Source organism: Caretta caretta, chromosome 2, assembly GCF_965140235.1.
Source record: "Caretta caretta isolate rCarCar2 chromosome 2, rCarCar1.hap1, whole genome shotgun sequence".
Lineage (NCBI taxonomy): Eukaryota > Metazoa > Chordata > Testudines > Cheloniidae > Caretta > Caretta caretta.
Window position 1 is genome coordinate 22694747 of NC_134207.1, and position 16818 is coordinate 22711564.

A 16818-nucleotide genomic window follows, 5' to 3' on the forward strand; every position below is an offset into this window, starting at 1 on the left:
AGGAATGACTGGAGTAACTGTGAGCAGACCTTCTACATGCACCTTTATTACTGCCCTGGTACACACATCATTATACTGGACAAGAAAACTAGTTTTGTTCACACATCTGGGGTTTGTTTTTGGTTGGTCTTTTTTGTGTTTTTGCTGTTCATTCTTGGCATAGCAGTTTGCTATGGAATGCAATACCCAGAAGGTAGTCATAGTATTCAGTTAGAATTTCATCCTTTATTTATTGCTGTTGAAAAGGTGGTACGCTACAGCTGTGCTAATTGACTTTCTAAATGTAATTGACCCTTGATAAACGTAGTGAAAGAAATGGACTCTAATTCATCTTGATTGCCTAATTTTTTTTTAATTTCCTATATACCAAAGCACAAAATGTTGGTAACACAAAGAATCTAACTTTTATTTTAATTTGAAAGATCAGCCACAATTTCTTAACTTTTATTTTTTATGGTATTGCACCACTTGGTGCTTTTCACCTGTGCAAAGACAACTGATTTTGAACATATTTTTGAATATCAGCACAGTTTTGATTACATATAATCTTGAGAAAACTGTCCTGTTTGGGAGTTCTAGAACATTACAAACTGGGGACATAATTTGCATATACATAAAGAAATCCAAAGGAGCTGATCTGGGTGCTCACATTACTGCGTGGACAAATGGAGTCTGGCAAGTTGATCATGATAATTGAAGGTCACAAGGTTAAACAATTCAGTACTAGGAGATTATTACTAAGGCTATTTTGGGGCAATGACATTCTTGTTAGTACACCCATTGTTCTAAGAAATCTTGGGAAAACTTAAAAATATTTCCAACATCTTGCTAATTAATTTATGCTTCAGAGCATGTAATACATCAGACCCTCCTGTTTAGGTGAGAGCCACCATAGAATTTTGTTACAATATATGTACTAAATATTACCTCACAAGACTATTGTTGCATATTTTCTCCCCACCCCCAAATGATGTGTCATGATAGAAGGCAGATTGCCCTCCATGAAAAATGTGAGACTCTGTAGGGTTTTTTTTTTCTTTCCTCTTGCTTTATACCAGTCATGTGAGGTTTAAGATATTAATAGAAAGTAAACTCAGAAAGCCATCTGACGTTTAAAGTTGGCCTGGAAGATAAATGGAAGAGGAGACCAGTCGCTCGGGGCACTTTGCAGCTCCTAGGTGACAGTCACATGCTGGTAACAGAGCTGAGTAAAATGGGCAAATGATTGCAATCATACCCCTATGAGCTCACGGTTTATGGCAAAGTACCAATAATTTTATGGCTACATTCCTGTCATTCTTATAGCTAGGCAAACAATTCAACTCAAGACTTATCAACTCTTGTCAGTAACCATCTTAGCTATTTGACATAAGATGAGTGCAGAGAAGTTGCAATTCCTTTTTTGCCAGCAATAAGATAGCATAATCGCTGATGATAATAGATAAATTGGCTAGCCCTGTGATTGATTGTAAGATAAAGGTTTTCTTACTCTGTTCTAATTTAGAAAGGAATCTAAATAAGTTGAATGGTATGTAGAAAGTGTATTTTTTATAAAATACAGTAAAAAGGCATAAAGGGTTACTGCCAAATAGCATTTTGGCCCACAATTTTACAAATCCTAAAGCCAACAGAAAAGCTTATAAAACTATTTTTCTCCTGGAAGTAAAAAATATAAAAAAAGGAGAGGAACATCTTCTTCAGTAATTGCAACCCAAACACTGCAGCACTGAATGAGTGTATATGGGAACCAGAAAGTCACACTGACTTGGAGTGCATACTGAGACAGTATCCATTGGCGAGTTAGAAAGTAAACCAAACAGCATAAATAGGGAAAAGTGAACTAAATTGTTTACATTTTTTCAGATCTAGAAACAAACTTAATAAAAATGAAGGAACCTTGGTTTGTCTTTTTATTTTTTTAAACATGACTCTTAATCTTTCCTCTTAATGAAAAATCCAATATAAAACACACTTAACAAAAGAGTGAATTGGATTATTATGCATAAATTGTAGGATTAGTCTTATTTATAAGATTCTCTCAAACATGAGTCTCTGCTTCTTGTTCTCTTATCACACTATTTGTTTATGTACTAGTGAAAGACATTGACTACCATTGTTCTTTCAGTATGAATAGTCATTGTCTGTCAGTCTGAACAGTAATTTGTGGCTTCCCTACACCTTTGAATCATGAAGCGATGTTTCAGTTTAAAGAAAGCAGTTAAATAACAACCTGTTTTCCTCCACTGTGTGCTTAATTGTGTGGCTCTTTTTTTGCCCCTTGGATCAGTCTTCATTGTGGTTCTGCATGCCCTCTTTTATTCCAGCAGTAAACAAGTATCTGAACTGTTTTGCTGTGTCATGTGACTAGAAGTCAAGATTAGAAAAATATCTCTGTACTCTAGCTGGCAACTTCTATTTTTATCCACAGCTGTTGGAGCTGATAGCAAAGTCTCAGCTAACATCGCTGAGTGGAATCGCCCAGAAAAACTTCATGAACATTTTGGAAAAAGTGGTGCAGAAAGGTAAAACAAATGTAACAATCATGGTTTGTATCCAGTGTGCCTAATGATCACCATGTCCACGTTGATCAGTGTGCAAGATTTTTTTGCAAGGAGGGGCATGAAGACAAAACACTGGGCTGGTTCATTTTCCTCTGTCCCCTTCTGGAAAGGGACTCATAGGGCAGGAGGGGGTTTGAATAGAGATCATAGTGGATTCCCCTTGTGGAGAGTCTTACTCCTGGGGGAATTCTATGCCAAAAAATTAAAAATTCTGCAAATTTTATTTGTCAAAATAATGCCATATAATCACACCAGTTTCAATTGTTTTGATAAGTTATTTAAACTACAGTACAGAAAAAAGTCCCAATAATTATTCAGCATTTCCTAAACACATGAAAGTTAAGTTACAAATACTTGATAACTAATACCCTGCATCCAGTTATAATCCTGGATTTTCATTTAAATTACATTACAGAACACCAAACAGGAAGAAATAAAAAAGAGTAGACTGTCATTTTAAATTACTCAGACTTTCACACATGAAAGTCATACAGTTTTGCTAATCATTGTCCTGGACCTAGCTGGGTACTTTGGGAAGTGCTTTGTTCTGATTGTCCTGACATTTTATTGACTGCTTGGTAAATGTTTTATTTACCCTCAAAAGTTGTTTTTTGTTTTGTTGTTTTTTTAAAATGGGTAAGTAAAAATCTAACCTCATTGTGCCACTTTGACATATGAAAAAAGAGAGACAGTGCATAGATCTTCCTAGCTGATTCCCTTGCTGGCATTTATAAGGCTTTACATCACTCTGGCAATGCAAGGGCCTTAAAACTTTTACAGGTTTCAGAGTAGCAACCGTGTTAGTCTGTATTCGCAAAAAGAAAAGGAGTACTTGTGGCGCCTTAGAGACTAACAAATTGATAGTCTCTAAGGCGCCACAAGTACTCCTTTTCTTTTTGCAAAACTTTTACAGGTTTTTATGCTCCTGGGGAATTGACTGAGAATTATTCTACTGTTTGTTAACTGTTCCTATTAACAATGTTACTATGCAGACAGGTTGCTCCATTTCTGCCTCAGAAAATGAGATCAATTAACCATCAACCGAAAAGTTAAGAAAATGTGCTTTTTTTTTTTTTAAATACAAAAGCTATTTTCTTTAACTTAAAAACAATTTTCAGTGACATGATACTAATATTTAATTAAAGTGTTTTTCAAGAAATTACACTTTACTAGGCAGGGAGGCTGCTACGCTTCTGCCTTGGGGACAGAGCCTTCCTCCTGCATAACAAAAAGACCTACCCTCCTCCACGCCCCTCGAGCCACAGTATCAAGAGAGAAGGACAGAGTCTCTCACACTGTTGGCCAGCCCTGCCCCCTGATGGTGATCAGTGTCTCCCCGGCAGGCACGCAGGCCCAGCCCCCCTCCCTCCACAGTGATTTGCGTCTGAAGCTGCTCCAGGCATGCTGGAACAGATGGGCTGCCAGGGAACAGATGTGTGTGTGTCCCATAGATTTCTTGTGTTTTTCTGTGTGGGGGCACAGAAATATGTGGGCCATATGAATTCTGCGCCCCTGCATTGGCACAGAATTCTGTCAGGAGTATCTTCTCCATCCTATAAGGGGTGTGAAGGACCCTGATCTTCCTCCCATCTGTAGACAAGGCTGTTTGGTCCTGCCCCCAAAGCTGGCAGACTGGAGAGGAACTGCAGGAGGCCAAGGCTGGCTGCATAAAGGCCCTGTGCTTCCTTCCTAACGCTAGGCCCTAGTCACTTTCAAGGCTTCCTAGCAGCTCTACGACCAAGGGTTCCCATTGGCCATGGCTGCCCACCAAGGCAAAGGAGTGCTTCAGGGCTGACACTACTTCTTTCTGGGAATCTCTGTGGGGTCACAGTGTATTCAGTGTATGTGTGTTTTGGGAGTTCCCCCTTCCCTGGTCAACCCAGTCTCCACCCCCTCTCCTTGTGTGGACCCTGGACCTTCAGAGCACCCTTGCAGGAATAGGAGGGTGGGGCAAGAAGAGCTATAGAGGTGGCTGAGCCCCTGTTTCCACATGCACTGTTTAGAAGCAGGAGAAGGGCTGCATGTGGAAGGTCTCCTCCATGCACCAATCTAAGGGGGACAAGCTGGCCAGTGTTCCTAGTTAGAAGCACTGTCGAAAGGCCAAACATCTTTCCTCAGCGAAGTTCCCTCTAAGCCGCAGGGCTACGCAGCAGGCTATCAAGGACCGCACAGGTAGGGAGAGGTGCCTCTCCCCCGGTCCCAGCCTTGGAGCTGCCGCAGCCAGGGGAGAGGGCTGGGCAGAGTCCTCTCTCATCTGCCACAGCCCAGGGGAAGCCTGCACCCCAAACCCCGCACCCCCAGCTGTAGCCCTGAGCCCCCTCCCTCAGCCCAAACCCCTCATTCCTGGCCTCACCCCAGAGCCCACACCCCCCCACACCCCAATCCTCTGCCACAGCCCTGAGCCCACTCCCACACTCCAAACCTGTTGGCCCCACCGTTGCCACACATCACCTCCATATGTAAAAAATTAGAGGGAACATTGTCCCTCAGCCCAATCTCTGGTACAGTTATTAGGGGACATCTCTGACAAATGTTTCCTATCTGATAACCTGTCATGTCTAAACAAAGCAGTCCTCCTCTACCCCTTTCTTCCCCCCATGGTTGGAGATTTGATATCTTTTGGCCTAAGATCATAGAGAATGATTCTTACAAAGCCTGCAGAAGAAAGTAGATACTGAGAATGTATTTAAACATTATAGTCCTTTTAAAATATTTTTTCCTCTTCTCTCTGCCTCCAAAGTCCTTGAAGATCAGCAGAACATCAGGCTAATAAGGGAATTGCTGCAGACTCTCTACACGTCACTGTGCACCCTGGTGCAAAGGGTTGGCAAGTCTGTTCTGGTTGGAAACATCAACATGTGGGTACACAGAATGGAGACTATTCTTCACTGGCAACAGCAACTGAACAGCATCCAAATCACAAGAGTAAGCAAGAATCCAGGCCCTCACTTAGAGGCAAATGACACATTGGCTCTTTCATGCAACCTTATCATGCAGCTGCAGCTCCTGCCTGTGTAACTGGATCATAATGAGCATTCCTAGGCTTCACATGCAGCCTGCTGGTGGAGAAAATTTGGATTAAGATTTGAATTCAATTGGATTAGACAAGGGGAGGCTTTTTTAATTATTACTTTTTATTCTGACTTCCAAGTGGAAAATTAAACCAAGATGCCAAATGTTTTTCGGAGTTACATGCCTAACATTGCAAGTTTCTCTAAAAAACAGCTTCATTTAGAAAAGCTGACTGCCATGATGAAGCCTGGCATCTTCAAGTGCTCCTCAAGGGCCCAGTCCTGAATTACTTCTGTACTCAAATCACCCACTAACTCCACAATCAGGCCTGCTGTTAGTAGTAACCAAAACCAGTTAGGCCTCTAAATGGTCATCAAATGCTGTGTGAGTGGAATTTGGTCTCACTCCAATTCCTTTTGGATAGATGCTCATGTTGCAAAAATTTCCAATAGTAGTCTCAACAGAGGGTCAGAGTCAGGGCTAAGGCAGAATGATGAGAGTCAAATACCACTTGTACTGTCTTGTTTGTGACTCAGTACTGGACTTTAATTTCCACTGTTGCCCATAATCCCACTCTCACATTGAAGTTAATTGCAAAGTTCCCATTGACCTTAGTGACACCGGGACATGGGCCGAAATTAATTGGAAAAACAAGTTTTTCCCCAGTAGGCTGCTAAAGAAGCATCATGCTTGGCTGCTGCTAATAGGCAAGAGAGGTGCTTATGCTTGCCTCAGTAATTTCAAAATGTGTGCAGGGTAAGCACTATCTAGGGAATCCTGAAGGAGCATAGCTGCAGTACAAGGACCTTGGGGTGGGAGAGGGAAGTTAAGGGACAATTGGGAAAGGAGGCTTCTCTGGGCCAATCCTGCAATTATCTCTGTGCCACCAGACACTCACTGACTTCCCTGGGACCATAGGTGCTGACTCCATGGGTGCTCCAGGGCTCGGGCACACACAGAAAAAAATTAGTGGATGTTTAGCACCCACTGGCAGCCAGTTCCCCTTCTTCCCCCCTAGCACCTCCTGCCTGCTGGGGGCCCCACCAATCAACTCCTCCCCCTCCCTCGCACCACCTACCTTGATCAGCTCTTCCGCGGAGTGCAGGAGGCACGGAGGGGGAGGAGCGGAGTGGGAATGGAGTATGCTCAGGGGAAGGGGTGGAACTGGGCAGGAAGAGGCGAGGCAGGGCAGGGGGCTTGGGATAAGCGGTCAGGTGGGGGGTTGAGCACAGAGGAAACTGGCGCCTGTGCATGGGGCTTCTTGAGGGTGCAGGGTTCTGCTTGCACAGAGCTGACTGCAAGATCAGGATCCAGCTGCTTGACTCAATAGTTAAAACTATTTTGTCTCAGCACCGGGCCAGTATACCGTCAGGTTAGAAAATCCTGAAGACCAGTTCAAAAACCTATCAATCCCAGCCAAGGTTCTATCATAGCACCACTTGGGAACTGAAGTGTGTGTGCGTGAATGTGTTACATACATTTATTTACTTATTGGCCTAAATGTGGTTGGCTGATCTTTCTTTTACAAAATTGTTTAATGGCTCAAGCTGTAGAGCTTGCAAAAAATGTAATTTTCACACCATTGAAGAAGATTTCTTGTCAAGCTTCAACAAAAGCAGCTGTGTTTAAAGGGGGGGGGGAGGAGGAGAGCAGTATTACAGGCAGTTGGTCACTTACTGCAAGTGGACCAAATGCTTTTGGTATTTCAGAAGGAAAAAAAAATGTCTTAACAGCCAAGGAGTCTAAAGCTTGAAAAATATATACTGAGCATGTGTAGTACTTACTAGCTTAAAAAAAATGCTGTCAAGAAAATGAAAGTTAACACAGGACTCATCTGATCTAGAGTGGGTTCTTAAATGTTTGCAATGTAGCAGATAACTCTTTGGCCCTGATTCAGCAAAACCCTGAAGAATGTGCTTGAGTTACATGGACTTCATTAGTAAGCTGCACAGGTGTTTTATTAAGTTCAAGGCATTTGAGCCTAGTCCTGCACATTTTACTCCTGTTGACTTACATAGGCGTTTCATTTGTAAAAAGTGCAGCGTTATTAGTGAATGGAATTTTAGGGCACTAGTAAGTTATATACAAGACTTCTGTGTTATCCACAGAAAACTTGACCTAAATTCTGCAGCCCGGGACAGAGATTCTGTCACGCCGCAGTGGAGCAGATTGGAGACTGTTGCACCAACTCTAGGTCAATAAAAACCTTGCTGTTTTTTAAATTTAATTGAAATACATGAATGATGCAATCTTTACAGTATGCTCTGTGTTCTATAATTCCATATGGAATTTAGTTATGCAATGCACTTACATTTTTAATTTGTAGTGTGCTTCAGAGTTTTGTATTGAGGATGCCAAACTGCGTTGTAGAAGTTGTCAGAGGGAAGTTGAGTAAGAAACTGTTTAGGTTTGGGGGCGGTATGTGGGAGGCTGCTTGGGATTCTGGGATAAGAATATTGGCTAGATGTCCCTATTACAATGACTAGCAGCAAAATAGTTAACAGTAAATTATCCTAAATTATCACCCTTAGAGTTTAGAGTCAACACCCCACTGAGATGAGTGGGATTGTTCACTCCTTTTGGAGTTATTGCTGCAGGCTACTGGCAGACGCAGTTGTGTCTGTTTATGGTCTTCTTGGAGACCAGAAGAGCTAGAAAATTAATTATTAAGGAAAGATTAGCAGAGTTTTGTTGCAATGGATGGGCTGTGCAGCATATGCTGCTGCTGTGGAGTTGCAGAGTAAACTGGGCCCTGTTATAGACTAATAACTGTGGCTTACTGAAGGGTTAGGAAGTGGGAGCTTTTGTGTTTCCATAAATATTTATATTATGCCTTTGAATTGCTACACACCATCCAAACACTGGAGATGGGATCATATTGTAAAAATAGTCCCACACAATTTTCCTCAGCTGATCAGCACTTTGTATTTTGTTTTAAACAGTTAACTGCCCTGCCAGTTGCATGTAGGGTGATATGACTGCAACTTAAAATAGAGGCATCACGGGGAAGGGCAACTAAAGACTTGGCACATTTATTTGAGACTCTTAACATTGTTTCACTGTTGGAGCCCAAGCCTGCAAACCTTTACTCACATGAGTAAGGAGTGGGCACTAGTGTAGCAATTGGAGCCCATTTCCTGGTTCTTGGGGTCTTGATGGCACTGGGGATTTTCCCTGAGTTCAACAGTCTGTATCCTGTTACTAATGTAGCTGCACAGGTGCAAACCTCTAGTGCGACCGACAGAGCCACTGTATGGAGCCCAGCAGTAAGGGCTACTGGTAGAGATAGTGACTTTCATTGTCTAGACCAGTGGTTCCCAAACTTGTTCCACCGCTTGTGCAGGGAAAGCCCCTGGCGGGCCGGGCCGGTTTGTTTACCTGCCGCCTCTGCACGTTCGGCCGATCGCGGCTCCCAGTGGCTGCGGTTCGCTGCTCCAGGCTAATGGGAGCTGCTGGGAGCGGTGTGGGCCAAGGGATGTGCTGGCCACCGCTTCCAGCAGCTCCCATTAGCCTGGAGCTGCGAACCGCGGCCACTGGGAGCCGCAATCGGCCGAACGTGCGGATGCGGCAGGTAAACAAACCGGCCCGGCCCGCCAGGGGCTTTCCCTGCACAAGCGGCGGAACAAGTTTGGGAACCACTGGTCTAGACCAGGGATTTGCATTTGTGTAGCTAAACTGGTTCCTAGGCAATGATGACTGTAATTGAGGCAAATCCACAATGCAGACACGGTCCTAGAAGTATTCTCTGTAGGAAACAATTTAAAAAAAAAATACTCTTAAATATTTCCTGAGTAACAGGTAGCATTGCCAGCAATGTTGTAGGAAACAATTATAGGGAAATCTTCATTGGTACCATTACTAGTGAACATCTCTTAACTGGTTAATGTAAGGATCATGCGACCCTGCAAAGTAAAACACAATTGTCTTAGTAGAACATGAAATTTCCAAGGGACTTAAACTGTATAGACTGGAGGTTTAACCTGCTAGGGAACAGTATTGCCCCTCCGGTTCTCTGAAGTGACCTACAGAGATTGTAATGCCCTGGTCCACTATAGTGGAGCTTTGGCACCATAAACCTCCCCTCCAGTTGTGAGGGGAGTAAACCGTGCAGTCAACGTTTGATAGCACATCACAATTGTTGCTCTGCCACAGTAAACAGTGGATACGAGTACTTTTCACACTGGAAATAATGGCTCAACAACACCACAGTCCACCATAAGATCTCCTAGGGAAACTGATCTGTCCCCTGGATGGGAAATTATCCAGTGTCACTGTATCTTGTGTATATAAAATATTTAGCAAGTAGTACATTACTCCCATTTAGAATTGCCTGCTTTTCGTAACTGAGCTCTTACACTCTTTTTCCAGCCTGCCTTTAAAGGAATGACCTTTACAGACCTGCCATTGTGTTTACAATTAAACATCATGCAGCGGCTAACTGATGGGAGAGACCTTGTCAGCCTTGGGCAAGTGGCCCCTGAACTGCAAGTGCTCAGTGAGGACCGGCTGCTGTGGAAAAAGCTCTGCCAATACCATTTCACAGACCGACAGGTAATGGGATGAAAGTTAAACCTCAGTCAGTCTCCTGTTGTAACCCATTTGTGACTGAACACACATAGAACCAAGAAGCAGTCAAACAAGGAAGATCTGTCTGAGGGGCATGCTGCGAGTCCCTCATATGGGCTGACAAGACAATGGCGATAAAGGTTATCCCTGAGGGGAAATTCTGATAGTGTTGTAAATGCCACCATACTGGTGCCTGAAATAGAGGGCTGTAGCATCAATAACATGCACATGCACCTCCTCCAATCTAGGCTGCTAACCAACCCGCATGGCCTAGGATGGTACCACTTCTACTTGTACCATAGGCTTAGGGAGTTCTGTGTGTGTGTAGTTCCCAACAGTAACTGCCCACCTCAAACAACCCATCATCGCAACTGGCAGCGTTGCTGACAGTCTCCATGGAGTGGCCAAGGATTGACTGGACCATGAACTATCCTCTCTTGCCCTTTAGTGGGAAGATCCCTCCCAATCTGAGTTGCTAACCACTGGTGGGAAGCTAACCCTGTTGCTATATTGTATCTGTTTTGAGGTAAAGGTTTTCAGTCTCTAGGGCTGCCAGTCTGGTACCATTCATAGGCACTAAATATACACACACAAACTGGGGGACCAGATCTTCAGCTGGTGTGAATTAGCATTGTTCCAATGATGTCAGCAAACCTACACAGATTTACATCTGCTGAAGATCTGGATTCTGGGGAGATATTTTTTTCCTATATTGACTATATGTCACATGGTGTGACAAATAGATCCAAATCTGATCTCCACCACTAATGACGATGTCCTAAAAGTGAATGTCTCGCAAGCAAATATTGCAACTCCAGGTTTAAAGATATCTGTGCAGAAAAGAAACGCAGTTTAATTCCTGAAACCACTACATGGGATAAAGTTTGTTACCCCGATAGTCATTTTTAGAGTTTCTGAATCATGGTGAAGCCCTTGGAGCCATTGTATAGCAATGTGCAACAGGAAAGAATCTGTGTAAAAGATAAGATTGGTCTCTAGTATTGATATTGTGTAGTGTATTTAGAATAAGGAGACTGTTAATGTGGAGAGGCTCAGAACAGATTCTCTTGCTACTACAGATGAGATCATGTGGCAATCAGCAAGAATTACATGCTGGCTACTATGTGCAGGAGGAGGAAGGTCTTGAAGTGATACTGCAAACAAAACTAAGCCCTCATGTACACTCAGTCCACTCTTACTCTGATTTTTAGATTCGTAAACGGATAATCTTATCTGAGAAGGGGTTGCTGGATTGGAAGAAGATGTACTTTAAACTTATAAGGTGTTATCCGAGGAAAGAGCAGTATGGAGACACACTGCAGCTCTGCAGACATTGCCACATCCTCTCCTGGAAGGTATGGGTATTTTGCTGGTAGAATTGATTGAGGGCCTGATTTCTCAGAAGTGCTGAGTGCCCACAACTCTAATTCAAGTTAATGAGAGTTGCAAGTGCTGACCTCCTCCAAAAATCAGTCCAACACCACTTAAAACTTGCTTGCTCTCAATTCAAGTTCCTTCACATTTTCCTGTTACTCTCTGGGGCTTTATCTTTTCCCCCACAGGATCTAGTGGAGCTTTCCACCCTGTTATGGGAGAAGAGGGCTCCTGGAGTGTTACAGCAAATTTGAGGCATTTACTGAAACCTGGGGCCAAATTCTCCTGTCCACTACAGTGGTGTAAATCTGAAATAACTCCATTGACCTCAGAGTTACTCTGCTCTGACACGAATTTAACTGACAGCCAAATCAGGTCTCTGTCCCTTGGAGATGAGTGGGAGAGTGAATTTGAATCCTTGTCACCCTTCTCCCTTGAATTGATAACTGTCCCTGAAATCTAAAGCCCAGCCTTGACCTGTTCATTGCCAAAGGAGAGTATAACATTTGTTATAGACTCCTATAAAGAGTAGAACTGGGAGGAATCTAAAGAGCTCATCTAGTCCATCCCCTTGTGCTGAGGCAGGACCAAGTAAACCTAGATCATCCCTGACAGGCGTTTGTCTCACCTGTTTATTGGAGGTTTTTAAGATGGGAATTCCACAACCTCTCTTGGTAGCCTATTCCAGAGCTTAACTGTCCTTATAGTTAGAAACTTCTCCCTCATATCTAACCTAAATCTCCCTTGCTATATATTAAGCTGATTATTTCTTGACCTCCCTTCATGGAGAACAACTGATCACAGTCCTTAACATATTTGAAGACTGTTCTCCTCTCTGTCCTTCTCCCTCCCACCCCCCAGTCATCTTTTCGCAAGACTAAACCTACCCAGGGTTGTGGGGTTTTGTCTTTTTTTGTTTACTTCATAGGTCAGATTTTTTTTAAACCCATTACCATTTTTGTTGCTCTTGTCTGGACTCTCCAATTTGTCCATGTCTTTCCTCATGTGTGGCACCCAGAATTGGACACAGTACTCCCAGCTGAGGGCTCACCAGTGCCAAGTGGAACAACTACCTCCCATGTCTTAGATACAGATCATGAGCCGTTTTTGTATGAACATCACATTCATGGCTCATATTCAATTTGTGATCTACTATGAGCCCCAGCAGAGGCAACGTATAGGGGGACTTGCGGGCTCAACTGCCCCCCAGATGGTCCTGCTAGGGAGAGGGACGCTGTCTTCCTGCTGCACCTGCCCCCCAGCATGCTCAGCCCCAATCCCTGGCAGCTGGGTCTGGGAGCGGAGGGGGAGGGACCAGCCACTTCTCATGCGAAGCACTCTGTGTCACTGCTCCGTGCAGCGCAGCAGCTGCCTGAGAGAGCCCGGCTGGGGAGGCAGAGGTGGGCCACTTCCCACCCAGGCCTGGGTGCCAGGGACAGGGGCTGAGCGAGCCAGAACCCCCTCCTCCCACCCCCCAGTACATTTCTGGCTCGCTCGGCCCTTGTCTCCAGAAGCCAGGCACAGGCAGGGAGTGGCCCACTGCCACCTCCCCAACCAGGCTCTCTCAGACAGCTGCTGCACTGCACGGAGCAGTGACCCGGACTGGCCAGCTTGAACTGCATGAGAAGTGGCTCCTTCCCACTTCCCGCCTGGGCCTGGCTGCCAGGGAGAGTGGCCAAACGTGCCGGGGGGGAGGGTGGCGCAGCGGGAGAAGGACCGAGCACCCCTCCACACACACCGGTAACATGGGGCAGAGAGGGCGTGGTGGCCCTGGGCTGTGGGACCCCACTAGGTGCATCCTCCCAGTTTGACAGTGAACCATTGATAACTACTCTTTGGGTACAGTTTTACATCCAGTTGTACACCCACCTTCTAGTATTCTCAGCTCTGCACTCTAATCTATCCGTTTGCAAATGGGATGCTCAGCATGTGGCACACAGAGCATTGTACACCAATTAAAGCTGTGACACTGGTTCTGTGGCCACTCTCTAACCGGATTATTTTTTTCAGGGTACTGACCACCCTTGCACAGCCAACAACCCAGAGAGCTGCTCCACTTCTCTTTCACCCCAAGACTTTATCAACTTGTTCAGATTCTGAACCCTGGTTCTTCACACCATATCGTATTCTTACAAGACACTTTATAAGGCTCAGCTTGGACACTGAACTTGTAAATAGTGTAAATGTCGGTGTTTGTTTGAAGCTCCTGAGTCAAGCAAACAAGAGGATCTTCAAGACGAAAGGTGAAATTGCTCGCTGACGTTTGATGTTTAAGAACTATGGACTTCTAACAAGACTGGCGTGTATAGGCAATGTTGTAAAAAGTCACCTTTTTATTATCAGAGTACAAGATACAGGGCAGAAATTTCTTTCTGTTTAGAAGTTAAAACTGAATTTGCCCCATGGCCATTTGAAAACTCTATATTTTTTTCAGTTTCTAATAAATGAAAAGAGAGACGTATGAGAGTAGGACTGTTTAACTGCTCCTCCATCTGGTTTTATTTACAACAGATATTTATAAATACGACATTTTTAAAATATTTATGGGGAAAAATTCCCTGCAACGAGTTTTAATCATACTTGTATGTTAAAAAGAATAAAATTGGATGCATTCAGAAATATGCAAAACATCTAGGGTTTGATCCTAATTAAAACTGAAAATAACACACCACGCCATTTTCTACCTCGAATAAATAGAGTACCTTTGAAACAATAACCCACTATGCAATGTGAACTGTTATACTTTGTACAATGATTTAAAGGGAAATTATGTTTATGACCGTAAGCAAACTTCTTCTTACGTTACTGCTTACTTTTTTAATTAGTTTTCTTGCTGTACTCAGTGCTTGAATGCCCAGATGATGAGCACCTTAGAAATACCTAAGATTTTAGTCCCTCCTCTTTTTTAATTTTGTTGTCTTTATAAAAGAGTAAGCAAAAAAAAAAAAAAAAACAAACCAAGGGTGAGGATTTGTATTTAAGGCAGGTGCATGATGGATGAATAAGGAGCCAGAGCTAACCTCTCATTAGTGTAAATTCATAACTCCATTGATTTCAGTGGAATTACTCTGTATTTACACCTGTCTGAGATCAGCATCTGGTTCACTGGGTCGGACTCTCTCCACCCCATGTAACTCCACTGAAATAAAGTCAAAACTGGTGTAACTGAGAGATGACTCAGCCCCATAGGACCAGGTTCCTGATAGGTCTAACTAGGTAAAGCTCCGCTGGGGCCAGTGGAACTGTGCCAGTTTACATTCACTGACGATCTGGCTCATAACATGTAAGATAAATACCATTTGTTTGTAACTGCTGTAAGGAACAGGAAAAGCAGCGAGGAAAGCCAGCCATAGAGTCCTAGTGTAATAAGGGTACAGTCAGTCCTTAGGGTAAATAGGATTTCTAATCACCTGACATCCCTGATCATTTCTATCTCATCCATCTCCCTGCCAGTGCCAGATTAACAGAGATACAGTGAGAATTAGTGCTTACAAATCTTGGTCCCACTGAAATTAATGGCCAAACTTCTAATCTCCTTTATTATGTATAACTCATGAATGTGACAAACTTGATCTGGCAGATTCCAGTCCATGTATAAAAGTTTGTAAAGCCTACGTAGGAAAAATACTTGCAGTTGTTCTACAGCAGAGTTCACAGACAGCACTTTCCCAACACTGTACGCAGAGCGCGTAAGCAAGGTGACTAAGAAAGACAAACATTTGTAAGTTGTATGGTATGGACAAAAGAGTTGTGAGGAAGAGGAATACTCAGGATAAATCAGGAAGAACTACTTGAGTTTAATTATTAAATAGTCTGTTCCTTTTTTTACAGGTTTTATAATTGATCTCTAACACCTTTTCTGCAGCTGTTTATATATGTTTTTGCAACAGTGTTTGCATTTTTACAAACTAAATCACTTTGCATGCTCTTTCAGTACTTTAGATTGAATAGTGGGGCTGGGGACTGCAGCCCTGGTGAGGGGAGATCCAGGAGAATGCTTTGACAGTAACTGCCATTTGTTGCATTCCAAAGGCAGAAGGTTTGGTTCTTCCAGAAATCTCTTTCAGAGGCAGGGCAAGAGACACTCCCATCAGAAATCATTTTGTATTATGCAGAGAAGGGAATAAAATGAAGACAGGGACCTTTCCCTCCCTCCATCTGCTCTCAGCTCAAACTCAAAAGAGTAAATTTGATCTCGGGGGAGAGGAGGTATGTTCATGTGAATGGAAAGTGATTCAGAGGTAGTTAACCTGGAGAAATGAAACTCTAGTTGTGGGTGTTAGTGTCATTGAATAAGGGAGGCCAGCTTCTATTCTCATTCACACCCATGCAACCTTGTTGATGTCAGTGAGGTTGTGTGGGTATAAATGAGACTGGAATTTGACTTGGTGAGAAGGGAGTGTTAAGGGCAGTAATTTGGAAGTGACTGAAGTAGTGATGTTGTGTGTCAAGATCCATGCTATTCCTTTCTCTAGCAGTTAAAAGTACCCTTATAACCTTTGTGCCCTCTACTTGGAGGTCTGATTTCCCACCCCCCTTCCCCATCCATCTGCCCCATCTACTCCCAGTGAACCAGCCTAAATAAAAGTTGTGATTTGCAATGTCAAATTTGACATACCAGCAATTGGTGTTTCAACCTGTAAAATACTTACTTTAGGTTTCAGAGTAGCAGCCATGTTAGTCTGTATCTGCAAAAAGAAAAGGAGGACTTGTGGCACCTTAGAGACTAACCAATTTATTTGAGCATAAGCTTTCGTGAGCTACAGTCCACTGAATGCATCCGATGAAGTGAGCTGTAGCTCATGAAAGCTTATGCTCAAATAAATTGGTTAGTCTCTAAGGTGCCACAAGTCCTCCTTTTCTTTTAGGTTGTATTTATTGGAGCAAGTTCCTCTTCTATGTAATTGACATCAAGTGAATTTAACTCCAGGACTGACTCTGGCCCAGCATGTTCACCATTCCATATATAATAGATATAGTCTGAGCACAGGGTTCTGAGTCAGGAACTTATGAATTCTAGTCCTGGCTGTGCAACCATTTCCTTCTGTGGTTTTGGGCAAAACACTCTCTCTGCCTCCATTTCCAGTCTGTAAAATGGGGATAATAACTACTTATCGCAGTGCCCCACTGTAAGGATCCGTTAGCTAATGTTTGGTAAAGCAGTTGAAGTTTAAAGTGCAGGTTCTGATCTGAAAGTACTACATGGACCTTAAGAGAAACATGTGTCTACACGTTGACACTTTCAGATTGTGGTGTTTCGAGAAAACCTGCTTTTATGTGGTTACCAGAGGCAGAGACCTACAGT

General features: G+C 43.3%; 1 protein-coding gene across 3 annotated transcripts in view; it reads left to right on the forward strand.

Annotated features, from left to right (window-relative positions):
* Positions 1–14470, forward strand: part of FBXO32 (F-box protein 32) — a 29942-nt gene extending 15472 nt beyond the window's left edge. For all 3 annotated transcript variants that reach the window (XM_048841613.2, XM_075124950.1, XM_048841615.2), the window contains exons 5-9: positions 2429–2522; positions 5302–5486; positions 9942–10124; positions 11351–11494; positions 13524–14470. In XM_048841613.2, the coding sequence (XP_048697570.2) occupies positions 2429–2522; positions 5302–5486; positions 9942–10124; positions 11351–11494; positions 13524–13613 (696 nt within the window). In that variant the 3' untranslated portion in view covers positions 13614–14470. The remainder of the gene's footprint in view (positions 1–2428; positions 2523–5301; positions 5487–9941; positions 10125–11350; positions 11495–13523) is intronic.
* Positions 14471–16818: the final 2348 nt, after the last annotated feature.